General features: G+C 41.9%; 2 protein-coding genes across 2 annotated transcripts; one reads left to right on the plus strand and one right to left on the minus strand.

The window, feature by feature from the left end:
- Positions 1–4,288: 4,288 nt before the first annotated feature.
- On the minus strand, positions 4,289–4,505 carry CTXND2 (cortexin domain containing 2). Its single transcript, XM_089915970.1, has one exon. It carries the CDS (start codon positions 4,499–4,501, stop codon positions 4,334–4,336), a length of 168 nt encoding a protein of 55 aa, XP_089772096.1. The 5' UTR covers positions 4,502–4,505; the 3' UTR covers positions 4,289–4,333.
- Positions 4,506–7,407: 2,902 nt separating this feature from the next.
- LOC111169772 (WW domain binding protein 1-like) lies at positions 7,408–13,809 on the plus strand. The gene is given in 3 exon segments (XM_089915977.1): positions 7,408–10,114; positions 10,578–10,968; positions 10,971–13,809. Coding segments are annotated over 3 exon segments (1,182 nt in total). The 5' UTR covers positions 7,408–9,934; the 3' UTR covers positions 11,582–13,809.
- Positions 13,810–22,824: the final 9,015 nt, after the last annotated feature.

The raw sequence follows: 22,824 nt of genomic DNA on the forward strand, positions 1-22,824 counted from the left end.
GCTTCGTTTTTTTTTAAGTACTGAAGACTAACTGTAGTCAGAGATGATGAGGCCCTGATATAAATGACTCACATTATTAAAATTTACAAATTATTGAAGTAGACAGCTTATTGTCAGCTTAATAATATGAAGTGATAAATAACTGATGCACCAATTGGAATGCTCATGTTGGTGTGCTCAGCATATTCACTCCTGTAATCTATTGTGATATGTTGAAAAATCACAACCATATGCTACTTAGTACTTGATCATGAGAAATCATAGTATGGGGTCCAGAACCTTGGAATGCCAAATGATCCTTTCCTTGGAGACAGACTTGGGGGAAATTAGATCATAATCTGAAGGTTACTGTGTGATCTCAGAATCAAAGCAAAGGAACATAGGGATTAAAAACTCAGAGGGTTTCAGGCATCAGGAAAGTATTGTACAGAAGCAAAATGGGGTGAGTGAGGACTGTGGTCACCTGGGAAATACGTGTCTCACCTACAGGGAGCAGTTGATGATATTTAGGTTTAGCTAATGTTTGTCCTGTGTCACACATATCATGCTGCCAGATCTCCAATTTTTCAAGTGAACTTAAAAACCCGTATTTTTTTTTATGAAAGCTTCTGAGTTTTGAATATTGACAACTAATTCAAAAATTTTGTTAATTCTGCAATACTCTGAATCAGCAATTCAAATTCTAGGAATTAAAATACATACCTTTGAAATGACATACAGTGCTAAATTATCTTCTACAACATTGTTTGAAATAACAAAATATTTAGAAGCCAAATAAATTTTCATCAGCAAGTGTTGGTTAAACAAACTATGGCACACCGAAACAGGGGCATACTTCTCAGCTGTGTTTTTTAAAAAAGGCTAAGGAATCTCTTTGTGTATTAATATGAAGTGATCTTCAAGATACTTTATTAAACGAGAAAAACAAGTGCAGAACATGGTATACACCATGCTATTAGTTGTTAAACAATAGTAAAAATATACATTTTTATATATATACATAAAATATCACTGGATGGATACCTAAGAAATTAACACTGGTTGTCTCTGAAGAGGGCAAATGGAAGGGTGGGGGACAAGAGTGAGAGTAAGAGTTTTTACAGTACACCATTTTATACCTTTTGAATTTTGAAACATGAAAATAGATAGTTTATTCAAAAATATTACTTTAAAAATAAAAGGAAAAGAAGAATGTCTGGAAAGATACACATATATGCAAAAACAAACTACCTTAATTGCAGTTACCTCTAGAAAGAAGGATTGGGAAACAAGGCAATGTCTAGGAACTTTCTGCATTTTTATCCTTAGGTAATGATTGAAAAAAATTTTTTTTATTATGTGCGTTTGTTGCTTTTACAATAATAATTTTAAAATGTCAACTCAAAAAGCAAATATAAAACCCAGCACATAACCACACATGCTTTGTAGATTACACTGGAGGGGGTCTGGCCCAATAAAACTTCTTTGCAGACCCACTGGATTTCTAAGCCGCCAGTTTAAGGTAAGTGAAAGGAATGTTTAAGGACACCAGATTAACAGAGGTAATGTGGGCAATAAAACCAGACAGACCCAAGGTCTGTGGGCTGCAGCTCCCTGAATCTCCACACCAAGGACTATCTGGCTACTGAGCCTAGAAATAATCAGCTGTCCGTCCAATGGCTAATTGCCTTCTTTCCTGAACAGCATTCACTCTGGCCCTGTGTGAGTTTGCCTTGGGTTGCTCCTCTTTCTCTGCTTCCACATATGCTCCGTTTCTTCTGACTGACGCACTTTTTTTTTCCTTGGATAGGTTACTGGAGAAAGTAGGATAACAGTCAAACCTGTCACTCTCTAGTGACTATATATGGATGCTCTCATTAACCATGTGTTTGTCTTGCATTTTATTTTAGAAGGTGGAGAAAAGGTTGATTTCTGAGCTTCTGGAGGGAAACACATGTAACCCTCAAGTACTGCTTCAATCTTAATCTGCTTTCATTTTACCCTGACCTGCACCTTTTCAGCCAATAAGGGTACAATCATCTCTTGCTCTCTTTCTCCAGTTTAACCAATACAGCATCATCTGTTCTGGTGAAGGCAAAGTCTAGTATCTCCAGTGGAAGGCTCCAGTTTCCCTGCCTCCATTTTCAAATAATCCTGAGCATTTACTCATGCCAAGCAGGGGGGCAGTCCTGCTTCCAGGAATCAGGAACACAGACAATTATCAAGTCTCTGCTAACAGTGCATGGCTAGAGTTATGTCTCCATACCATTTCGTATTGCTGCTAAAGCCTGGTCCAGCATGGTCCCAAGGATACAAGTCTCCTCTGAAGTGACTGCATGCTGGTACAAGTCCCTGCACAAGCCCAAGTGATGCCCCACACTTAGATTCCAGGGTTACAACTCTCTTAGTTCACATTTCCATGCGAGGTCACTGTTGCCTAGAACATTTGGCCAGCCTGGCTGGACTTGAGAGCTTTAGTCTCTATTATTTACTGTGCTAGAACCAATTCTCTTCAGCCAAACCCGTGTTGAGCCTTGGTCAGTGGCCTAGATGCCTCCTTTCCTTCTAATGAATTCTCTTATAGACTTTCCTGCCGGTTAGCCCTAGTTCACTCTACCCAATTTCCATTAACTTCAGACTTTGGAGAGTAGGCATTATGATTTCCTTCTCTTTTCTCTTAAAAGGTCCTCATCATCATCATCATCATGTATTATATATGAACTTCCTGTGACTCTGCCATAACAAATTATCACAAACTAGGTGGCTTAAAGCAATAGAATTTTGTCCCAGAGTTCTGGAGCCTAGAAGTCCAAAATCAAGGTGTTGGCAGGGCTGCACTCCCTCCAAAGGCTCCGGGGAGAATACTTCCTTGCCTCTTCCAGCTTCTGATGGCTCCCACCAAGGATTCTTTAGCTGTGGTTGCAGAACTCCAGTCTCTGCTCTCATCTTCACATGACCTTTTCATCTCTCTCTCTCTGTGTCTTCTCTTCTGTCTTTTATAAAGACACTTGTCATTGGATTTAGGGCTCACCCCACTAATCCAGGTTGAGTTCATCTTGAGGTCCTTAACTTTCCATTTGCAAAGACCCTTTATCCAAATAAGGTCACATTCATAGATTTCAGGGGTAAGGACATGGACATATCATTTTGAGGGCCTCTTTTCAACCCGCTAGACGTTATTTTATAAATGAGGAAATGTAGGCTGAGGGAGATTAAGAGGCTCACCCAAGGCAAATTTGTTCCCCTCTACCACAGAGCTCTGCCTGCTTGAGAAGGGCATCAGCTTTTTTTTTTTTCTCTTTTGGCTGCGTTGGGTCTTCGTTGCTGCGCACGGGCTTTCTCTAGTTGCGGCAAGTGGAGGCTACTCTCCATTGCAGTGCGCGGGCTTCTCATTGCGGTGGCTTCTCTTGTTGAGGAGCTGGGGCTCTAGGCGCATGGGCTTCAGTAGTTGTGGCATGCGGGTTCAGTAGTTGTGGCTTGCGGGCTCTAGAGTGCAGGCTCAGTAGTTGTGGCGCATGGCTTAGTTGCTCCCCGGCATGTGGGATCTTCCCGGACCAGGGCTTGAACCCGCATCCCCTGAACTGGCAGGCAGATTCTCAACCACTGTGCCACCAGGGAAGCCCCGGATCATCACCTTTTATAAAACCTCACACACTAAAAAGGTCCTGTAAGGCTCTTATCTTATAAGGTACCTGCTGGCCTTATATTTGCATAACTAAAGGTACTTCCTAGGGCCACCTCTAGGAGGGCTTCTAGTTTTAGATGCATCTTACCAAGCATCATGATATTATATTACATTACCTCATAAAATTATGGCCAACTTTCTTATCTTAAGAATATTAGATACTGGAGGATTGAAACCCATGGCCTTATTTTTTATTTTATTTATTTATTTTTTTGCTGTACGCGGGCCTCTCACTGTTGTGGCCTCTCCCGTTGCGGAGCACAGGCTCCGGACGCACAGGCTCAGCGGCCATGGCTCACGGGCCCAGCTGCTCCGCGGCATGTGGGATCTTCCCGGACTGGGGCACGAACCCATGTCCCCTGCATCGGCAGGCGTACTCTCAACCACTGCACCACCAGGGAAGCCCATCATGGCCTTATTTTAATCAATAAGTTCAACCTGTCTCTGTCCCACTTTGGTAACTATTTCCCTGAATAGGAACAACACAGACTGGCTTGTGTTTCATCCTTGTTATTATTCTCAACTTAACCTCATGTGCCTATTGTGGAATGCAAGAGTGAGAAGGCTGAGAAATAGGGAGGTGAAATAATAAAAAGTCTGTTTCATAAATGTCTGTATAAAAGATTTCATATCTCCTGTGAAGGAAGGTCTACCAAGCTTTTTCATAGTTCAGCTCAAAGATGATTCTGTGGCTGTGGAGCTGGCCTCATAGGGATTCTTCACCAACCTGGCACACCGAAAAATCATCACCATTAGGAACAAAAAAAGAAGAACAACAAAGGCAATGGCAAAGCCTTTGTCTACATCAACACTGCTGGACAGGCTTGAATCATCCATGAGAACACACACCTCTTTACCCTTGTCCAGCTGTAGCTACTTCCTCAGGAATGTCTTCAGATTTGTCATATTCCTAGACAAAATAGGATAAAACAAGTTTACTGGTTTGTATATGTATATATGTATTTTCTTAATAATGCTATGCTGAAACCAGAGGGTTTTCAAAAAAAAATTAGCAAGATTTATTTGAGGCACTTGTGAAACTGATAACATTAGTATAGGTGACCTTCAAGAAATACACATATGCAAAAGCGGAAGAAATACTCCAAGGCAAAACATGAGCAATTATGTGTATCTCAGAAATCAACCGGGGCTTCCTTGCTCTGTTAAATCCAGGTAAAATTGTCTTGAACACCCCAGTTCTGTGTTAAGTCCAAATCGTTCTCTAATATTTATTCAAATTCTGAGTACTTACTCTAAGTAATTTCTTGTAGGGTCTTAACTTAGTAGGTATGAACATAAAATTGTTTTATGTTTTCTAATCACTATGTGCTGTCATTCCCATGTCTTAATTAAAAATCAGGTATGTCGCAGAAGTGATCAGTTTCAGTTATTAAAAAAACTTAATCGGACTTCCCTGGTGGTCCAGTGGTTAAGAACCTGAGCTTCCAATGCACATGGTGCAGGTTCGATCCCTGGTCAGGGAACTAAGATCCTACATGCTGTGTGGTGCAGCAAAAAAACCCCAAAAAACAAAAGACAGCTTAATCCACCAAAACAATACTGAAAAGAACAAAGTCAGAGGACTCCCTCTTCTCAATTTCAAAACTCACCATAAAGCTACAGTTATTGAGATAGTGTCATATTGGCATAAGGATAGACATATAGATCAATGGAATAGAATTGAGAGTACAGAAATAAACTCATATATGTATTGTCAACTGATTTTTGAGAAGGGTGCCAATACCATTCAATGAGGAAAGAAAACAAATGGTGCTTGGACAACTGAATAGCCATATGCAAAAGAATGAAGTTGGACCCTTTCTTCACACCATATATAAATATTAACTCAAAATAGATCAAAGACCCAAATGTAAGAACTAAAACTATAAAACTCAGAAGAAAACAAAGGGGTAAATTTTCATAACTTTGGATTTGGCAAAGGATTTTTAGATATGACATCAAAATCACAGGCAACAAAAGAAAAAAATAGATAAATTGGACTTCTTCAAAATTTAAAACTTTTGAGCTTCAAAAGACACTATCAAGAAAGTGAAAAAACCCACACAATGGAAGAAAATGTTAGCAAATCTTATATCTGATAAGGGATTTGTATCTAGAATATCTAAAGTATTCTTACAACTAAATAATAACACAACCCAATTAAAAATTGGGCAAAGGATGTAAATAGATATTTCTCTAAGGAAGATATACAAATGGCCGATAAGTACATGAAAAAATGCTCAACATCATTAGTCATGGGGAATTACGCTAATCAACAGGCATAAAGTTTCAGTGAAGCAAGATGGATAAGCTCTAGAGATCTGCTGTATGACATTGCACGTGTAGTTAATGATAATGTATCATACACTTAAAAATTTGGTAAGAAGGTATATCTCATGTTAAGTGTTCTTACCATAGTAAAACAAAATTTGAAAATAGAAAGAAAGAAAAGAGGTTGGCTGAAGCAGCCTGTGGCAGTAGAGAAGAAGGCAGTGTTGAGATTGAATTGATCAAGGGGGATTTTTTTTTTTTCTTGAGGACCAGATATGGACCACAGATAGGGACCAGCCTGGGGGTCACATAAAAGAGGATCTAGCCCAACAGAGCTTCTTGCTAAGATGACGGTTACTTTAATAGAAAATGGCTGGAGGTGAACTCGGATTCAGCATTGTAACGACCAGTCAGAGGAGAAACATTGACCTGGAGGGATCTGCAGTTAGATAACCCTAGTGAGGGAATTTCTGGGGAGCTCACGAAAAGCACATCATGAGTGAAAGAGTCCTGAACATCATCCAAGCCTAGAGAGAAAAAATGCCAATAGATTTGTTGTGAAAAATGGTTTAATGGGTCTTTTGGTGACACATAGAGAAAACTAAAATATTGTTTTATAAAAGATTAATTGGGATGGTGAGGAGATAAATTGCTCTGTGAAACAATATCAAGAATTGCGTTCATAATGGGCAGAGTTGTACCTTGGCAGAGAATTGTAAGGAAGTGTCCCTAAACTGAAGATGAGAGAAAAACTAGTCTGGTAGCTGGAAAATGGGGCAAGATTGGTAGATATTTGTACCGTCTTTAAGATATGTATCTCATTTATGTATGTATTACATTCTTTATGTGCCTTATCCTTTCTACAGTGCAGAGTCACGTGTATTTTTGCGTTCCACATTTCAGTGGCTTATCACTCTCTACCTCTGTTAATATCCTTTCGGGCCTACTTCCCAAATATGTCTCAGATCAATTCCCTTTTCTTTATCCCTTATGTGCTCTAGGCCATCAAATGCCAGACACCTGCAAATACTCTCTGATCTCCTGAAAACACTCTTATTCTCCTCCAAACCACAAAGCAATCTTTAACAAATGTAAATCAATCAGTCTGCTGATTAAAATCCTTCAGCAGCTTCCCACTGTCTTCAAACTTCTTGATGGGGTTTCAAGGCTGTTCACGATTTGGTCTCATCTTGTTTCCTGCCACTCTCTTCTTTGTACTTTTTTACCCAGCAATGCTGGGCTTCTCACAGTTCCATGAGTTTTGCATGATCCTCCTTTGCCTCCGTCCCTTTTCTATTAACATTATCTTTGCATTACTCCCATCCTTCTATATTCAACTTTTAGGCCTTAGCTTAAATGTTAATTTCCTAGGGAGATATTCTAGTAACATTCACTATAGTTTATTATAGTTAGTTTCTGTCTTCTCTGATAAAATAGTAATCCTACATGAGACTAAAGACCCTATATAATTTGTTTTTTTTTTTTTTTTTTTTTTTTTGCGGTACCCGGGCCTCTCACTGTTGTGGCCTCTCCCGTTGCGGAGCACAGGCTCCAGACGCGCAGGCTCAGCGGCCATGGCTCACGGACCCAGACGCTCCGTGGCATGTGGGACCTTCCCGGACCGGGGCACGAACCCGTGTCCCCTGCATCGGCAGGCGGATTCTCAACCACTGCGCCACCAGGGAAGCCCTATAATTTGTTTATTTATCTAAAAGTCTGGCATACATTAGATGTTCAGTAAGTATCTGTTCAATGAATGACAGTAGCACTACACTTTGTAAAGATGCTCATTGAATGAATGAATGACTTTGAGAATGTGGCACTGAAGAAAGGAGAAGACTGTTGCTGATGTAAAAGGATAGTGTTAGCAGAGTGGTAAAGAAGGAATCCAGACTTTAGTGGATTAAGCAGGAAAGGGCAGTGAGGAAATGAAGACACCAAGATTTTAAATCGTTTATGAGGAGTTCATCTAGGAAAGAAAGAATAGCAGCTAAAAGCCTATTGTAGAATCAAACGAGGGATTCCTTTTCAAAGGCAGAATGGAAAGGTATCAGGTAGGATGTTTTTGGTTGCAAGAGACAGAGAAGTCCACTTAAGTGAGATTAAATAATACATGAAATTTATTGACTTATAAGACTGAAGTCCAGAGTAAGGATAACTTTAGGTATGGCTGGATCCAGAGATTCAAGGCATTATCAGGGTTCTGCCTTTATATGTCTACCTTTCTTCTATGTTGATTTTATACCCAGGCTGGCTTCCCTGTTGTAACAAGAATGGCTCCAGAAAATCCAGACCTCACATATTCCCCTTTCATATTATCTCCTCTTCATCAATTCCAGAGGAAGAAAGAACACTTTTATATCTGTCAGGATTCTTGTTTGCAAGCGATAGAAACAGGGTTTCCTTTACTTAAGCAAAAAAGGGTATTTATTATAAAGAGATCAGGTGGCTTCCAGAATCAAGCAGAAGGAGAACTGGTCCTATAAAACAAGCAGAAGCCAAGAGAGGCCAGGCATTGGGAACCACAGCCAAGGTCAGCACAGGAAAAGTCTGGTTAGGGCACTGTCGGCACTGGACACTACCACAATTGGACACTGCTGTTGCTGAGCACTGCTGCTACTGTCATTGGATACTGCTGCCTCTGTCATGCCTGAATTATAAATTGTGTCATCTTTGTGTCATTCAATATTCCAGACCCTGGCTGGAGCATCTGACTGGTCAAGGCTGAGTCATGCCCCAGGACTTAGCCACCACAGGGTAGAAGAGGGAATATTTGGTATCTCTAGGCACTGTAGTGAAAATGATGTTCTGCCTCTCACAGACTCACATAAAGGAAGATTTCCCTCAAGTAAGACGAGGTTTTGGATGTTGAGCAGACAAAAAATGACAAACATCTATTTTTCGGTCTTGGCCCCAATCCAACTATATACTGTTTATAAGAGACTCACTTAAAATTTAAAGGCATAAAAACATTGAAAGTAAAATGTATGCTAAGTAAATACCAAAAGAAAACTGAGGTGCTATATTAATGTCAGACAAAATAGACCTTAAGACCAGAAGCATTATTAGGGATACAGAGGAATAACATTATGATGAAGGGCAAAATTCAGTAGGAAGATGTAACAGTTCTAAATTGTATGCACCTAATAAAATAGTCTCAAGAGAAATAAGAAAACAATAGGACTATAGGGAGAAATTGATAAAAATTGTAGTGCATAATAAACACATTCTTCTCAATCATTGATAGGTCAACTAGACAGAAATCAGTGAAGATACAGAATATTTCATTAATACAATTAACAAGCTTGATTTATAGAACCATGCATTCAACACTGAGCAAACTCATACTTTTCCACATGTTGTTTAATCACATTTGAGTTGGCTTTGGGGGTTTTTTTTGGTAATTTGAAACTAAAAACATCCTAATTCCATGTATTAAATCCCTTTCTGCTTAGAATAGCTAGAATGGTTTCTGTTCTCTGCAAGTAAGCCTTGATGGATATAGATACCAAGCTGAGTTTATCCCAGAAGTAGAAGTGTAGCATATATATATATGTAAACCATATGAATACCTCAGTTGTTGCAGAAAAAGCATTTGATACATTTCAATACTAATATAAAACACCCATATTAATGTTCTTAGCAAAATAGGGGTAGAAGGGAACACCTTTAACCCAATAAAGGTACCAACAACAAAAAATGTATAGCAAACATCCTACTTAATGGTCAAAAGTTGAAAGATTTTCCTTTTAAAATTGGGAACAAGACAAAGATGTTCACTAGCTTCACTTTATTCAACATCATTCTGGAGGTTCTAGCCAGTGCAGTAAAATAAGATAAAGAAAGAAAAAAAAGAAAAAACAAAGATTTTAAAGGAAAAAACAAAAATGTTCATTATTCACAGATGTCATTTCCTTCAGAATAGTCTATAGAAAATATGAGAAATAGGCAATTTAGCAAGGTGTCTGGATGAGATACATAAGTCAATTGCATTTCTAAATGCCAGTAACAAACAATAAGCAGAAGGAAGAAGAGGGAGGAGGAGGAGGGAGGTGGCGGAGTGTGGTGGAGGAGGGGGAGGGGATGGAGAAGAGAAGGCTCCTGGGTGGCGTGGCGCTCCTGCTCCCCCAGGCGCTGCCCAGCCCCCTGTCAGCCAGGGCTGAACCCCCGCAGATCTTGGCTCTCCTCTCATTTTCTGCCTCACGAATGTTAGTTTGTTCTCACACACGCTCAGCCTGCAGAAACCGTTAGATGGTCTCAGGTCGCCACGAGGGAAGCTGAGGGTTCTGGACTTTACCAGAGCTGTGTCTGGAGGACAGCCCTCTCTTCCAGGTCCAGGATGCCCCTCATCTGTGGGTGCTGGGCACAAGCTGGCTACTCTGTGGGTGCTGTGGTTGCTGGACTGACATTTGAGGTACCATGAGGACCAGGTGGAGCAATGACCAGTTTGCTAGATTCCTAGAAGTGGAACTGGGGATTGTGGGATTACAGGCTCTCCAGGGCCTAGGCTGGGTGTCCCCATCCCGTGTCTGGCTGACCATGCCCACCCTCAAGATTCCTTGATTGCGAAATGAGAAACTTGGGAGCCCTCAACCCTAGTCTCCTTTAGCCTCCACTGGCCAGATGACAAGCACTTTACCAGGATAAGGAAACCTGCGTGGGTCCCAACAATCAAAGCTGCATCTGTGACACAGGACACTGCTGTGGACGGTCTCAGTGCTGCAGCTACTGCTATGAACTCTGGTGGTTCTGGCTCGTGCGGACCATCGTCATCCTGCTGAGCTGCTGCTGCGTGTGCCACCACCGCCGAGCCAAGCACCGCCGTCAGGCCCAGCAGCGGCAACATCAAATCCACCCGATCGCCTACCGGGAAGCCCACAATTACTCAGCGCTGCCATTTCATTTCAGGTTTTTGCCAAACTCTTTACTACCTCCTTATGAGGAAGTGGTGAACCGACCTCCGACTCCTGCCCCACCATACAGTGCCTTCCAGCTCCAGCAGCAGCTGCCTGCACAGTGTGGCCTTACAGGCGGCAGCCCCCGGACGCCGACCCCACCAGGGGCTCCCAGGGGGCTCAGAGCAGCCCCTCGTCCGGGCCCAGCAGAAGCAGCACGCGACCCCCGAGCATCGCTGACCCTGAGCCCTCCAACATGCCAGCAGACCCAGCAGCAGCCACCAAAGCCCCCAGGATGGAGCCCAGCGGCTCTGTGGCCGGCCTGGGGGAGGTGGACCCTGGGGCCTTCCTGGACAAGGATTCCGAACGTAAGGAGGAGCTGCTGAAAGAGTACAGCTCCGAGCAGGGCGGCGCCCTCCCTGACAGCAAAGACAAGACGCCCGGCAGACGTCGCCGCTTCACAGGTGACTCGGGCATCGAGGTGTGTGTGTGTAACCGGGGCCACCATGATGACGACCTCAAGGAGTTCAGCGCGCTCAGCGACGATGCTCTGGACGGGCCCCTGGACTTCTGCGACAGCTGCCACGTGCGGCCCCCTGGCGACGAGGAGGAAGGGCTCTGCCAGCCCTCCGAGGAGCAGGCCCGGGAGCCCGGGCACCCTCACCTGCCGCGGCTGCCTGCCTGCCTGCTGCTGAACACCATCAACGAGCAGGACTCCCCAAACTCCCGGAGCAGCAGCTCCCCGAGCTAGAGCAGGTCCTGCCTGCGCCCGAGAACTTGGCGACGCAACCAGGGTAGGGGAGAACCATGAGAAGAAAATTAAGTGACTGTGTTCCTTTTTTTTTTTTTTTCCCCTCTGCTCCTGCGTTTTCCTGCATCTCCAGGTACAGTTTGGGGTGTGGGTGCCTCGCCCCCCATAGATACAGTGTCACGGAGGGCCGAGAAGTTGTCCTGTGACTCATTCCTCATACCCCACCCTGTCCCCCTTTACCTCTTTTCAAGTCACGTGTCACTACTTGCTTGGGTCAGAGAGATGTGCGTTTCAGAAGCCCCCAAGGATGGGATGAGACTGTGCCCTGAGGTGACTCTTGGTGATGGAGTGGATTCATGTTCTGGTGTGAGATTACAAGAACCTCGCCGCGTCTCAGTCTGAGAGAGGTGGCAGGTCTCAGCCCTGGGTGAAGCCCCAGTGGTCCGGGGATTGTCGCTCCTCGCTGCCAGTGTCTCTGGAGCCGGAATTGGGCCCCTCCTGTGGAAGGATGAGAGCTGACCGGCGGTTTCGTGGTGGGTTGGTAAAGGGCTTTTGCTCTCAAATTCCAGGTGACGAGATCGAGGTGGCACGATGCATCCTGGAGGGGCCCCTTCCCAGCAGGTTCTGGCTGGCCGCGGACTGGTTCAAGTGTGGAAGATTACACCTGCCTTCTCTTTGTTTTTTTTTCTTTTTTAAAAAAACAACAACAGAAGTCAGAAGTGAGCTGAAAATAAGAACTTGACCAGTGAGCAGGCAAGAATTCTGTTTTGGAAAAGGAAAATTTGTGGCTTTTTCCCAACTTGGCCTTCAAAGAGTCCTGGCTACAGTCGAGCCAGAAGGAGATGTTTTGTGTGCAGGCTTGGCTGGAGGCTATCTCCGGAACTTCTGCGGGTGAGCAGAAGGCCCTGCACTGTGGCAGTGGATAGAGGTGCAGCTTACCGCATCTCTCCTCTTTTCATCTGTGCCCACAGGTGATCAGTACCCTCCCCCATCCCAAGCACACGTCTGCCGGCCTTCACGTCTCACTGTTCTCTATGAACAAATGAGGAGGCTGTGGGACCTGAGAAAGGGCGGTCCCGCAGCCTGACTCTCACACAGTATTTTCTCTTGATTCTGAGTAAGTTGTTTTGTTTATTTGTTTGTTTTTTCAAACTGACCATTTGGAAAAAATGCCTTGGTTATCTGTGGTTTTCGTGTCCTTTCCCTGCTCCGCCCCGCCTTGAGTGGGGTAACTAATTTTGTAGCCTATGTGAAGTGTCTAAGTGGCCCAGGTAGGAGGGTGAAGGCAGCCATCCTGAAGGACCACAGGATCCTTATTATTGTAGTTTGGCTTCAAAAACCAGTTGAGTTTTGATAGGAGTAATCTGAATGGAGAAAGCAAACTGCTGAAACTAACATTCCCTGTCCAGCCCTGTTCATATGAAGAGTTTGGTTCTTCCCCCACTCTTGAACGATGACATTCAGACTAGGCATTGATGTTATGGTAAGAAAGGAAGGTATATATATGTATATATATGAATACACACGTATATATGTGTATGTGTGTATATATGTGTATACACACACACACACACACACACACACACACACACACACAAAATAGACAAATCCAAGGCTGTGAGGTGAACGAGTGTCTGAGTTTGGAGTCTACAAAACCAAAATCCACGTTGAACGAAGTGCAGTCTGTATACAGTGACTTTTTGGATAACCTGTGTGTGTCTGTCCGCTGTGTGTAAGCCCCCAGCCCTGTTTTCCTGTGACTACACTTGGAGCGGCAGCCTCTCTGCTCACGTTACCCACGCATTTGGAGCAGGCGCAGCCCTCTCAAGGTAATTTCTTTTACGCATTTACTGTTTGCTGAGCAAACGTCTGTGCGCTTGGGCGTACTGAGCAGCGCTGTCGGCGGCCGTCCCCACGTTTGCCAGAGCTCCTGTGCTCCAAGTAGAGGTTTTACTCTACCCGTCACTGCAATTTGCACATTGCTCCGTGGACACTCGGAGGCCTGTGTTCTGCTCTCTGTAAATGGAAACGTGCTCTGAGCCTGTTTGCCTCCCTCAGCTGCTCCTGGCCCTCGGCCTCAGCCCCCGGGGGTGTCCACAACCGCTCGGGACAGAAGGCCAGGGTGGAACCTCAGACAGAAGCTGGACTGGATCTTCAGTGTCCAGCTTGGACTGGCTGTGGCCCAGACGTCAGCCTTGCCCAGAATTGTCAGGAGGGCTTGGCGGCCACCACAGTGCCGTAGGGCTTACCTCCCTCTGCTGAGGTCCAGCGCGTGGCTGATGTGTGGCGAAAGTGGGCAGAAATGTGCCACAGCCCTCAGATGCCTTTCCTGCCACCTTTTGGTTTTTGGTTTTTGTTTTTGTCTCAAACAACTCACTGAAGTGTCTCAAAGGAGATCAAGTTTTACCAAAATGAACCCTGCTTGAGTTAACTGGTCAAAGGGATGGATTCTGGCCCTCTCAGGATTCCTTCTCCAGTCAGAGTGGGGAACTGGTCCACGTGTTTACTGCTGGGTTCACTGCAGCATCCAACCCAAAAGGCACAAGAAGAAGAAAACGCAACGGGTGGAGCTGGGCTCGAGTCCAGTGTCACAGTCTGGCCCCTGCTACATGAGGCTGCCCTGCATGACGAAAGACGGAAGTAGGGAGCTGAAGGACTCGGGAGGGGGCCGGGGAGATGTGAGGGAGTCTTGTGTTCCAGGTGAACGAGAAGAAAGGGGTTGGTCGAGGGTTTGGTGCTACAGTCGGAAGATTTGCAAATGCTAACACATTCCCCTGTGAGGCACATCACCTTTTGTCAGTTACTGTGAATATGTGTATTTTAAGCAATAAGATTCAGTTGGTCAGACTTTTCTGGGCAGTCTCGGTGATGCATTTCCTGTGCTGTGATTGTTCTGAAGACGGAGTGGCTCTAACCACTGTGAGAAGCCCAAATAAAATCGATCCCCGAAAAACAAAACAAAACAAAACAATAAGCAAATGTAATTTAAAAAAGACACCGCTGGGAATTCCCTGGCGGTCCAGTGGTTAGGACTCAGCACTTTCACTGCCGTGGCCCAGGTTCAATCCCTGGTTGGGGAACTAATATCTTGCAAGCCATGTGGCGTGGTCAAAAAAAACAAAAACAACTCATTATTTACAATAGCATAAGAATAAATAAGGTATTTAAAAATAAATCTAAGAAAAGTTGAGCAGGACCTGTTTGGAAGAAATTATCAAACTTTACTGAAAGTCATTAAAAACACCTAAGTAAATAGAGAGATATGCCATATTCATGGATTCAACATGGTAGAGCTTTAATTCCAACTCTCCCCAAACTAACCTTTAGAGGCAGTGTAACTCCACCAAAATCCCATCAGGGTTTTTAGAGAAAACTGACAAACTGATTTTCTTAATTGTATATGGGAGCTCACAGGCCCAAGAATTAAAAAGACATTCTAAAGAAAAAGAATAGGGTGGGGAGATTTCCCATATCAGTTATTAAGGTTTATTACAGAGCTATAGTATTTTTGACATGGGGTATATGTACATGTGTAGATAATAGACTATTTGAGCAGACTAGAAAGCCCAGAAACAAATTGCACATTTAGGGAAACTTGAGTTATAACAGAATGGGCATTTTTTTGACTGCAGAAAAAGAATGGACTATTTAATAAGTGATACTGGAAAATAGGATATCCATTTAAAAAAACACATCTATGGTCAAGAGCAAACTTTAAAACGTTTAGAAGAAAATACAGAATGTTTTTATGACCTCAGAATAGGAAAAGATCTCTTAAACCAGACACAAATGGTACAACGTATATTTTAAAAGATAGATAAGTTTAACTTCAGAGTTAAGAACTCCTGATCACCACAGACATGATAAAGTAAGTAAAAATACAAGTCACAAACTCGGAGAAACATGTTTCTAAAAAAGGATTAGTATCCAAAGTTAGAAAAATAACTCCTCCAGCTGAATAAGTAAAGGACAAATAATAGGAAAATTAGCAAAAGACATGAACTGGCATTAAAAAAAAAAGAAACATGAAAGGTACAAAAATATATGAAAAGGTGCTCAAGTTCACTAGTAATCATTGAAATACAGATGTTAATTTTTTATCAACTAGATTGGTAGACATTAAGAAGTCTGATAATACAAAGTATTGGCAAGGATGCAACTCATCCAAAGTTCTTATACACTGCCGATCAGTGGTATCGAAGTACAAATTGATAAAAATCCCCTGTAGAAAACCATCTAGCATTACCTCTTAAAGTTGAATATACATATTCTCCACAAACCAACAATTCCACTCCCGTATATATACCAGGAGAAATATAAAAGAATGCTATTGTGGCATTGTACATACAAGCAAAAACCAAACAACTCAAATGACCACAGCCTGGAGAATTATCACAAAAATTATGGCATAGTCACAATCGAATATTATAAAGCAGTGAAAAGAATGAGTGAACGAACTAGAGTTGCACCCAATAATATGGGTGACTCTTAGAAACATATTAGTGAGTGAAAGAAGCAAATTACAGAAGATTGCATACATTATTATATTATTTTTATAAATCTCAAAATAAAACACTATTTACAATAACAATACACTATTTAGGGATGCATACCTATGTGATAAATCTATTTTTGAAAAAGCAAAGGAGGGAATTCCCTGGCAGTCCAGTGGTTGAGACTTGGCACTTTCACTGCTGTGGCCCGGGTGCGCAGCCAAAAAAAAAACAAAAAGCAAAGGAGTGATATAGAAAATTCAGGATAATGATCACTTCTGGGAAGGAGGCAGGAAGATGATTTAAAGGAAAGAACACACAGGTAGATGCACTGAAATGGTAATGCTATATGTTTTAAACTGGGAAATGGATTCATAATAGCTCATTTATTACTATGTTTCATAACTAATATGTTACATATTTCTTTTGAATGTATCAAGGGACTTCCCTGGTGGCCCAGTGGGTAAAAACTCCCCACTCCCAACGGAAGGGTCATGGGTTTGATTCCTGGTCGGGGAACTAGATCCGGCATGCTGCAACTAAGAAGCCCACATGCCACAACTAAGGATCCTGCACGCCACAACGAAGATCCTGTGTGCAGCAACTAAGACCCAGCGCAGCCAAAATAAATAAATAAATATTTTAAAAAGTATTAGGCTTGATGAAGGCAGGGAAAAGAACAATTTTCCTGCACTGCAAGTATATTATCAGAAATCCAAAGTTCTTTGGCATACAGAACTCATTGGCTCCAGAGATCACTGTGTGTTCGTGGGGGTGTCCTCTGAAGAGCCGAAGAGGGAACAGCTTAGAGAGAGCTCATTGGGAACTCTTGTTTGTCCATGCAAATCTTGGTTTCAGAGGGGCAAAGGGCTTTCCTTCCAGATAAGTTAACACCCAATGAGAACAATTCAATGGCAGTCATGAAATATAACATGGTAGTGGAGAGCATAAATTCTGTAGTCAGTCCCTCTGGATTTGGATCCTGGCTCTAATAAAGCTTGGTGATCCTGAGCAAGTTACTTAACTTTTTAGAGCCTTGGTTTCCTCATCTGTAGAATGGGGATATTAATACAATAATCCTATGACGCAGATGTTGAAATTAAATAAATAAGTGTATGTAGAACACAGCACAGTGCCCGGCACTTAACAACTGCTATATAAGTGTTTGCTATTATTATCCTCCCTGGGTTTACTATGTTCCTCATTTCTTGCACCTTTTGTCTTGCTATGGAGTGTCTGGAAGTCAATGCTGTTTTACTTTTGCATTCAAGTGGAGTTCTAGAGCAAACTCTTCCCATATCACAGTTGTGCAGTATTGATAGTGTGTAACATCAGCAGAGAGGGGAGGCTAAGAAGTTCCACAGTTCAAAGTGCTGACAACTACTCTGGGTTACATACAGTTCATTTGGTGCTAGATATGTAATAGATATTCAATGTATGATATGACTTGAAGAAAGGACTCCAGTTTAAGCTTAGCCTGTGTGTGTCCCAGAATTTAAGTGTCAAAACAAGTCTTGGGACTTCCCTGGTGGTGCAGTGGATAAGAATCCACCTGCCAATGCAGGGAACGCGGCTTTGAGCCCTATTCTGGGAAGATCCCACATGCCGCGGAGCAAATAAGCCTGTGCACCACAACTACTGAGCCTGCGCTCTACAGCCCGCGAGCCACAATTACTGAGCCCACGTGCCACAGCTACTGAAGCCCGTGCACCTAGAGCCCGTGATCTGTAACAAGAGAAGCCACCACAAGGAGAAGCCCACGCATGACAACGAAGAGTAGCCCCTGCTCGCCACAAACTAGAGATAGCCCGTGCGCAGCAACGAAAACCCAACATAGCCAAAAATAAATAAAATTAAATCTTTAAAACAAACAAAAAAAACAAGTCTTTATGATGGTTGGGAATTGGTCTTCCAGACATTTGGTTTATTTCTAACTAGAAATTTCCCTGGTGAAAAATTCATCGTAAGGGAAGAGATAGTCTAGGTTGTGGGTTTAGCTAGAGTCAGAGCAGAGGTAATATTCTGACAATACAGTCTCTATGAGGTAAAGTGTTTTTTGACCCACCTCTTCTGAGTTCACTCAAACCTCAGTCCTAGGGTATGGGAGAGTCAAGAAATTCTCCTTTATCGTTGCTCTTGTCACTTTATTTTACCTACAGACTTGTGTGGTTTAGGAACTAGAGATTGCAAACAGATCCGTCTCTATTACTATATGAACTCTATCAACTTTCAATTTACTTTCAATGCACCATTTACCATTTAATAAGTAAAGCACAAAAACTAGGTTCTGTGGGCATAAAAAGATATATAACAAGGCCTGATTTCTGTCTTTAGGAAACTTACAGTCTGGTATGGGAGATGCCATATCCATACAACTATGACACCGGTATTAAAATGATAAATGCCAGAACAGAAGGTAGTGGGCCTCTATGAAACTGTCTGGCCCACACTTCCCCTCCTGTCCATCCATATGGCTATTGTGAGAGCTGCCGTGTTCTGACATGGCTCCACCATGCTGGCTGCCACAGTTCAACAGTCTGGGGTAGACATCCAAGCTAGGCCAAAGCTCTTCTCTTGAATTTTTGTAACTGGAATGGGAAATGCATCCTGGCACTTACTAGGTATTCAATATGTACTTGCTGATAAATGAGTTGTAGTGAGAAAAGCAATTTCATTGCAGTTTTAATACCATGCCTGTGTCTTTATCCATTTGTATATACCTCAGATGTCACTTTCTAGATATATTTCTTTAATATCTCATTACATTTGCAGGCATGTACCTTCTCTTTATTCATCATTACAGTCCCTCAAAAAGGTCATATTATTTTACCCTGGTACTTACATATCTCACTAGACCCTTTACAGTCTGGATAGTTCATTAATTTTCCAACTTCTCTCCATTATTGCATTTCAAGAGACTTGTGTTTCTATCATTTATTCTCCTTACTACAGATTTCTAGCTATGATTTTATATACTATGTAAACCATCTCCATTTTATAAAGTTAAAGAGAAAAATAAATAAAAATATATACCTCCTGAATGAAAATAAATAATTCCAAAGCAATTGCTGATAAAAGTGTGAAAGGAACCCAAAGGGAAGAATCAGGAATGTTTCACTGAAGAGGCAAATACCTGAATTGAATTGAGGCCTGAGAATGAGTAGGAGTTTACCAAGCTGATAAACGTGGGAAAGGGGAGAAGCAGGAGAGAAGATAGTTCAAGTACAAACATGAAAGTTTAAGGGAGGACAGCATAGTATGTTTGAGAAACAGTAAGTGTTCAGTAAGTATTTGAGATGTATTCTCCCACCGAATGGGCAGAAGCAGTATCCTAGGGGCCTTATATGTCACTTTAAAGACTCTGGACTCAACTTTGCAATCAGTGGGGAGCCATTAAAAGCTTTTAAGCATGGAAATTATACCATTAGACGGTGGTTTTAGAAATATTAGACTGACAGGAATATGGAGGGTGCATGAGACAACAATTAACCTGAAATTCTTCCATTAATATGAGGTTCTAGAGGGCAAAAATCTCAAAGTTTTTCTTTTTTTCTTTCTTTTTTTTTTTTGTGACTTCTCGCAACATAGATTAACACAGTGCCCACACCTAGTAGGAAATGTTTGTTGATGTAGAGACTCCAGTGTCAGAAGGAACACTCTGCTCCTCTTGGGTGATGAGAATGGACAGGATGACCCTTGTCTGATTAACAAACTCAGCTGGGGTAGGATTAGTCATAGAAGTCTTTCTACAGGTGATGGTCAAGCTCAATCTGGAGGAAGGAAAGTACACTCCAAATGAAGGAACAGTGATAGAGACAAGGAAGCATGGGAACTTTTGGGGAAATACTGCTTAATTCAGTATGTTGGAGCTGACAATACATGAAAATGAAAGGTATAAAATCACAGAATCTCAGAGTTGGAAGGAACCTTTAAAAGTAATCTTGTCGCATCAGCCTTCCAATCATTCCTGCAAAGCCCCTGGGGGTACGGTGAATTTAAAGGTACTGGTGTGGCATATGCTCAGGTGGCAAAGACATGGGACTGAAGTTTAGGCGTAAAGAAGAGCGAGACCTTTAGAGCTGATAGTCACCCAAGGACAGGATAGTTGAATCACAGGAGTAGATGAGATGGTCAAAGGAGAATTAGAAACAAGTGAATGTCTGCATTTATGGTGGAGGAAAGAGGTCAAGGAACCACAGGTGGAATAGTTACAAGTAGGAAAACTAGAAGAGATGGGAGAATTTCAGGGAGGGGGCGGTTTGCAAACAGCCTTGTATGCTATAGAGGCACGGACAACCTTCAATGTCTGGAAATTTGAAAACATCAAGTTATCTTTGATTCTCCTTCTCCTCTAATTAAATCTGAATTCCTGAACTTTGAATCAAAGGTCTCTAGTTTACTTATTCAAACTTCTCACTCATAGCTGCCAAATTTCAACAAACTAATTTTGCCCCCGTTAGGCTATCTTTCCTCTTCTCCCTTAAAAAGTAAAACACATTCTTATTGAGAAGAGAAAAGAAAAAGGATGATGTTGTTTTGGTTTCAAGTATGACATGTATGTTCTTGGCTTTTATTTTCAAATGTATGGATCTGATCCAGGTTTTATAGGGTCTGAAGTTTATACAAGTTGGAGGTCTCTCTTTAAGAAAAAAAAAAGATTTTTAATACAAAATTAGGTTTAAAGTTTTTAGAATGGGAAAAGATCACAATAAATTATTGGAGACTTGGATATTCAGTTTCCATTCTTCTGAAAACTCTTAGATAAAATAGCTTTTCTTGACAGATACAAATGACAGATAAAGTGGTAAATTCAAGATCTGTTTTCCAAAGAGAAGAACTGCCCTAGAATTTTTTAAAGTAGCACTTAAGTTCCTGTTTTGTTTGGATTGAATAGCAGCACTGCTCGGGACTAGCATAGGGAAAAAGAGGTAGGGCCTGAATCTATTGGTTTATGTAAAATTTGGTCTTGCTAAAATAAGAAACAGAATAACCGTACTTACTTACAAATCTATAGCAATGTCAGGCCCTCTTTCACTTAACACTTTCGAGAAAGATCAATCACCTTCTACTTTCCTTGTGTTCTCTTCCCAAGTCACTTAATTTTTCCCATCTGTAGTGCCCTATATTTCTTTTCTGTTTTTAAACATTTTTATTGGAGTATAATTGCTTTACAATGGTGTGTTAGTTTCTGCTTTATAACAAAGTGAATCAGTTATACATATACATATGTTCCCATATCTCTTCCCTCTTGCTATATTTCTTATTAAAAAACCCCAAAAACCAAAAATCCCAAAACTTAAAAAGACCCAGATTCCTTTGTGGCCATAAGTTTAGTCTGAAGGGAGAGGTGATGGTGAAGAAATACAATAATGAAGATTTCTTAACGATAATCCCTAAAATCAAAGACTTCCTCTAGCTAATAGGACTAACAGAAGTTCCACCTAATTTGCCTCAAACACGACTGTGCCCAAGACATCCCCTCTCAAATGAAAATTTCACTTTTCAAAAACTCTCTAAGGAAAAAAAGCCCTTTACTTCCCTCAGTCATATCCCTAGTATTCCCCAAGCTTGTAGAAAGGTGTTATTAAATTCAGAAGAATTGTTGGAATTATTCCCATAAAACCTTTACCAGGAAGGTAATACAGGTAGTTATTTACCTTTTGAGAGAGTGATATCCAAGGCTGGCTGTTGGTAGGGCAGTCTCCTCCTACTCAAGCACATCTCTTGGCAGCCTCTCCTCTTTTCATCAACCCCTTCTTACAAAAGGAGAGTGGTTGGTGGCTCTCTCCCTTTCCCACTCCCACACTGAACTCAGAAGCGTCATGGATAGTTCAACTAAAACAGGATCAAGTTTCAGACACTCCCATAGTGAGTGAGAAAATGATCCCACTAGATTAAATTGGAGCCTAGATCAGTAGAAGTATATTTCCACAACTCTGCTAGGGCTGGGGCAGCCAAGGTTAATGGCTCAAGTAATGACTTTTAAGTAGGATCACATGGGTGGTAGAAGTTGGGTCAGTAGCCAGCTTTTTTGATCTCTGCGATGATTCTCTGCACTAGTAGCATCACCTGAGAAATTGTTAGAAATGTGAATTATTGAACCCCTATTCCAGCTTTAATGAATCAGGAACTTTGGAGGTGTCGGCACCTGTGTTTTAACCAGCCCCTCTGGCTACCTGCAATGTATGCTCAAGTTTGAGAATTACTTGCCAACAAGATCAGTGAAGCTCTAAAATCTCCCCTTTTCCTCAAAAAGAATTTACTTGGGACATTTGGATCAGAAAAGTCAAAACTATTTCACTTAGCATTAGTTATTATACATGTACATACACTTCAAATGCAAAATTTACTACTCTTTCCTCTTAGGTTTTATTTGGTTCATTTAAAAAACTTCCATAGGATGTGTGTGCCTGTGTGTGTGTGTGTGTGTGTGTGTGTGTGAGTGTGTGTATGCTTATAAGTATACAGAATATTTCTGGAGGGACGCACTCCAGGGCTTCAAGGTGAGAATTGGGTGGCTTATATTGTACCATGGGCATATTATCTAGTCAAAATTAATTTGTTTCAATTAGACAAAATTTTAAACTATCATCACACCTTAAAAAAGTAACTATCCTGAAAGATGTGCTATATTTAATAAATATTTACTGAATGCCTACTGTGTGTCAATCACTGTGCTGGATCCTGAGGACAGAATGGAGAATGAAGTGTAGTCCCAGCCCTCAAACTTTTATTTTCCCAGAACACTAA

This window comes from Delphinapterus leucas, chromosome 1 (genome assembly GCF_059928025.1).
Source record: "Delphinapterus leucas isolate spDelLeu-1000000601 "Yukka" chromosome 1, BTC_Dleu_Yukka2, whole genome shotgun sequence".
Taxonomy (NCBI): Eukaryota; Metazoa; Chordata; class Mammalia; order Artiodactyla; family Monodontidae; genus Delphinapterus; species Delphinapterus leucas.

Coding starts and splice junctions, on each gene's coding strand:
- CTXND2 (XM_089915970.1), bottom strand. CDS start 4,501: ATGGATGATTCAAGCCTGTCCAGCAGTGTTGATGTAGACAAAGGCTTT.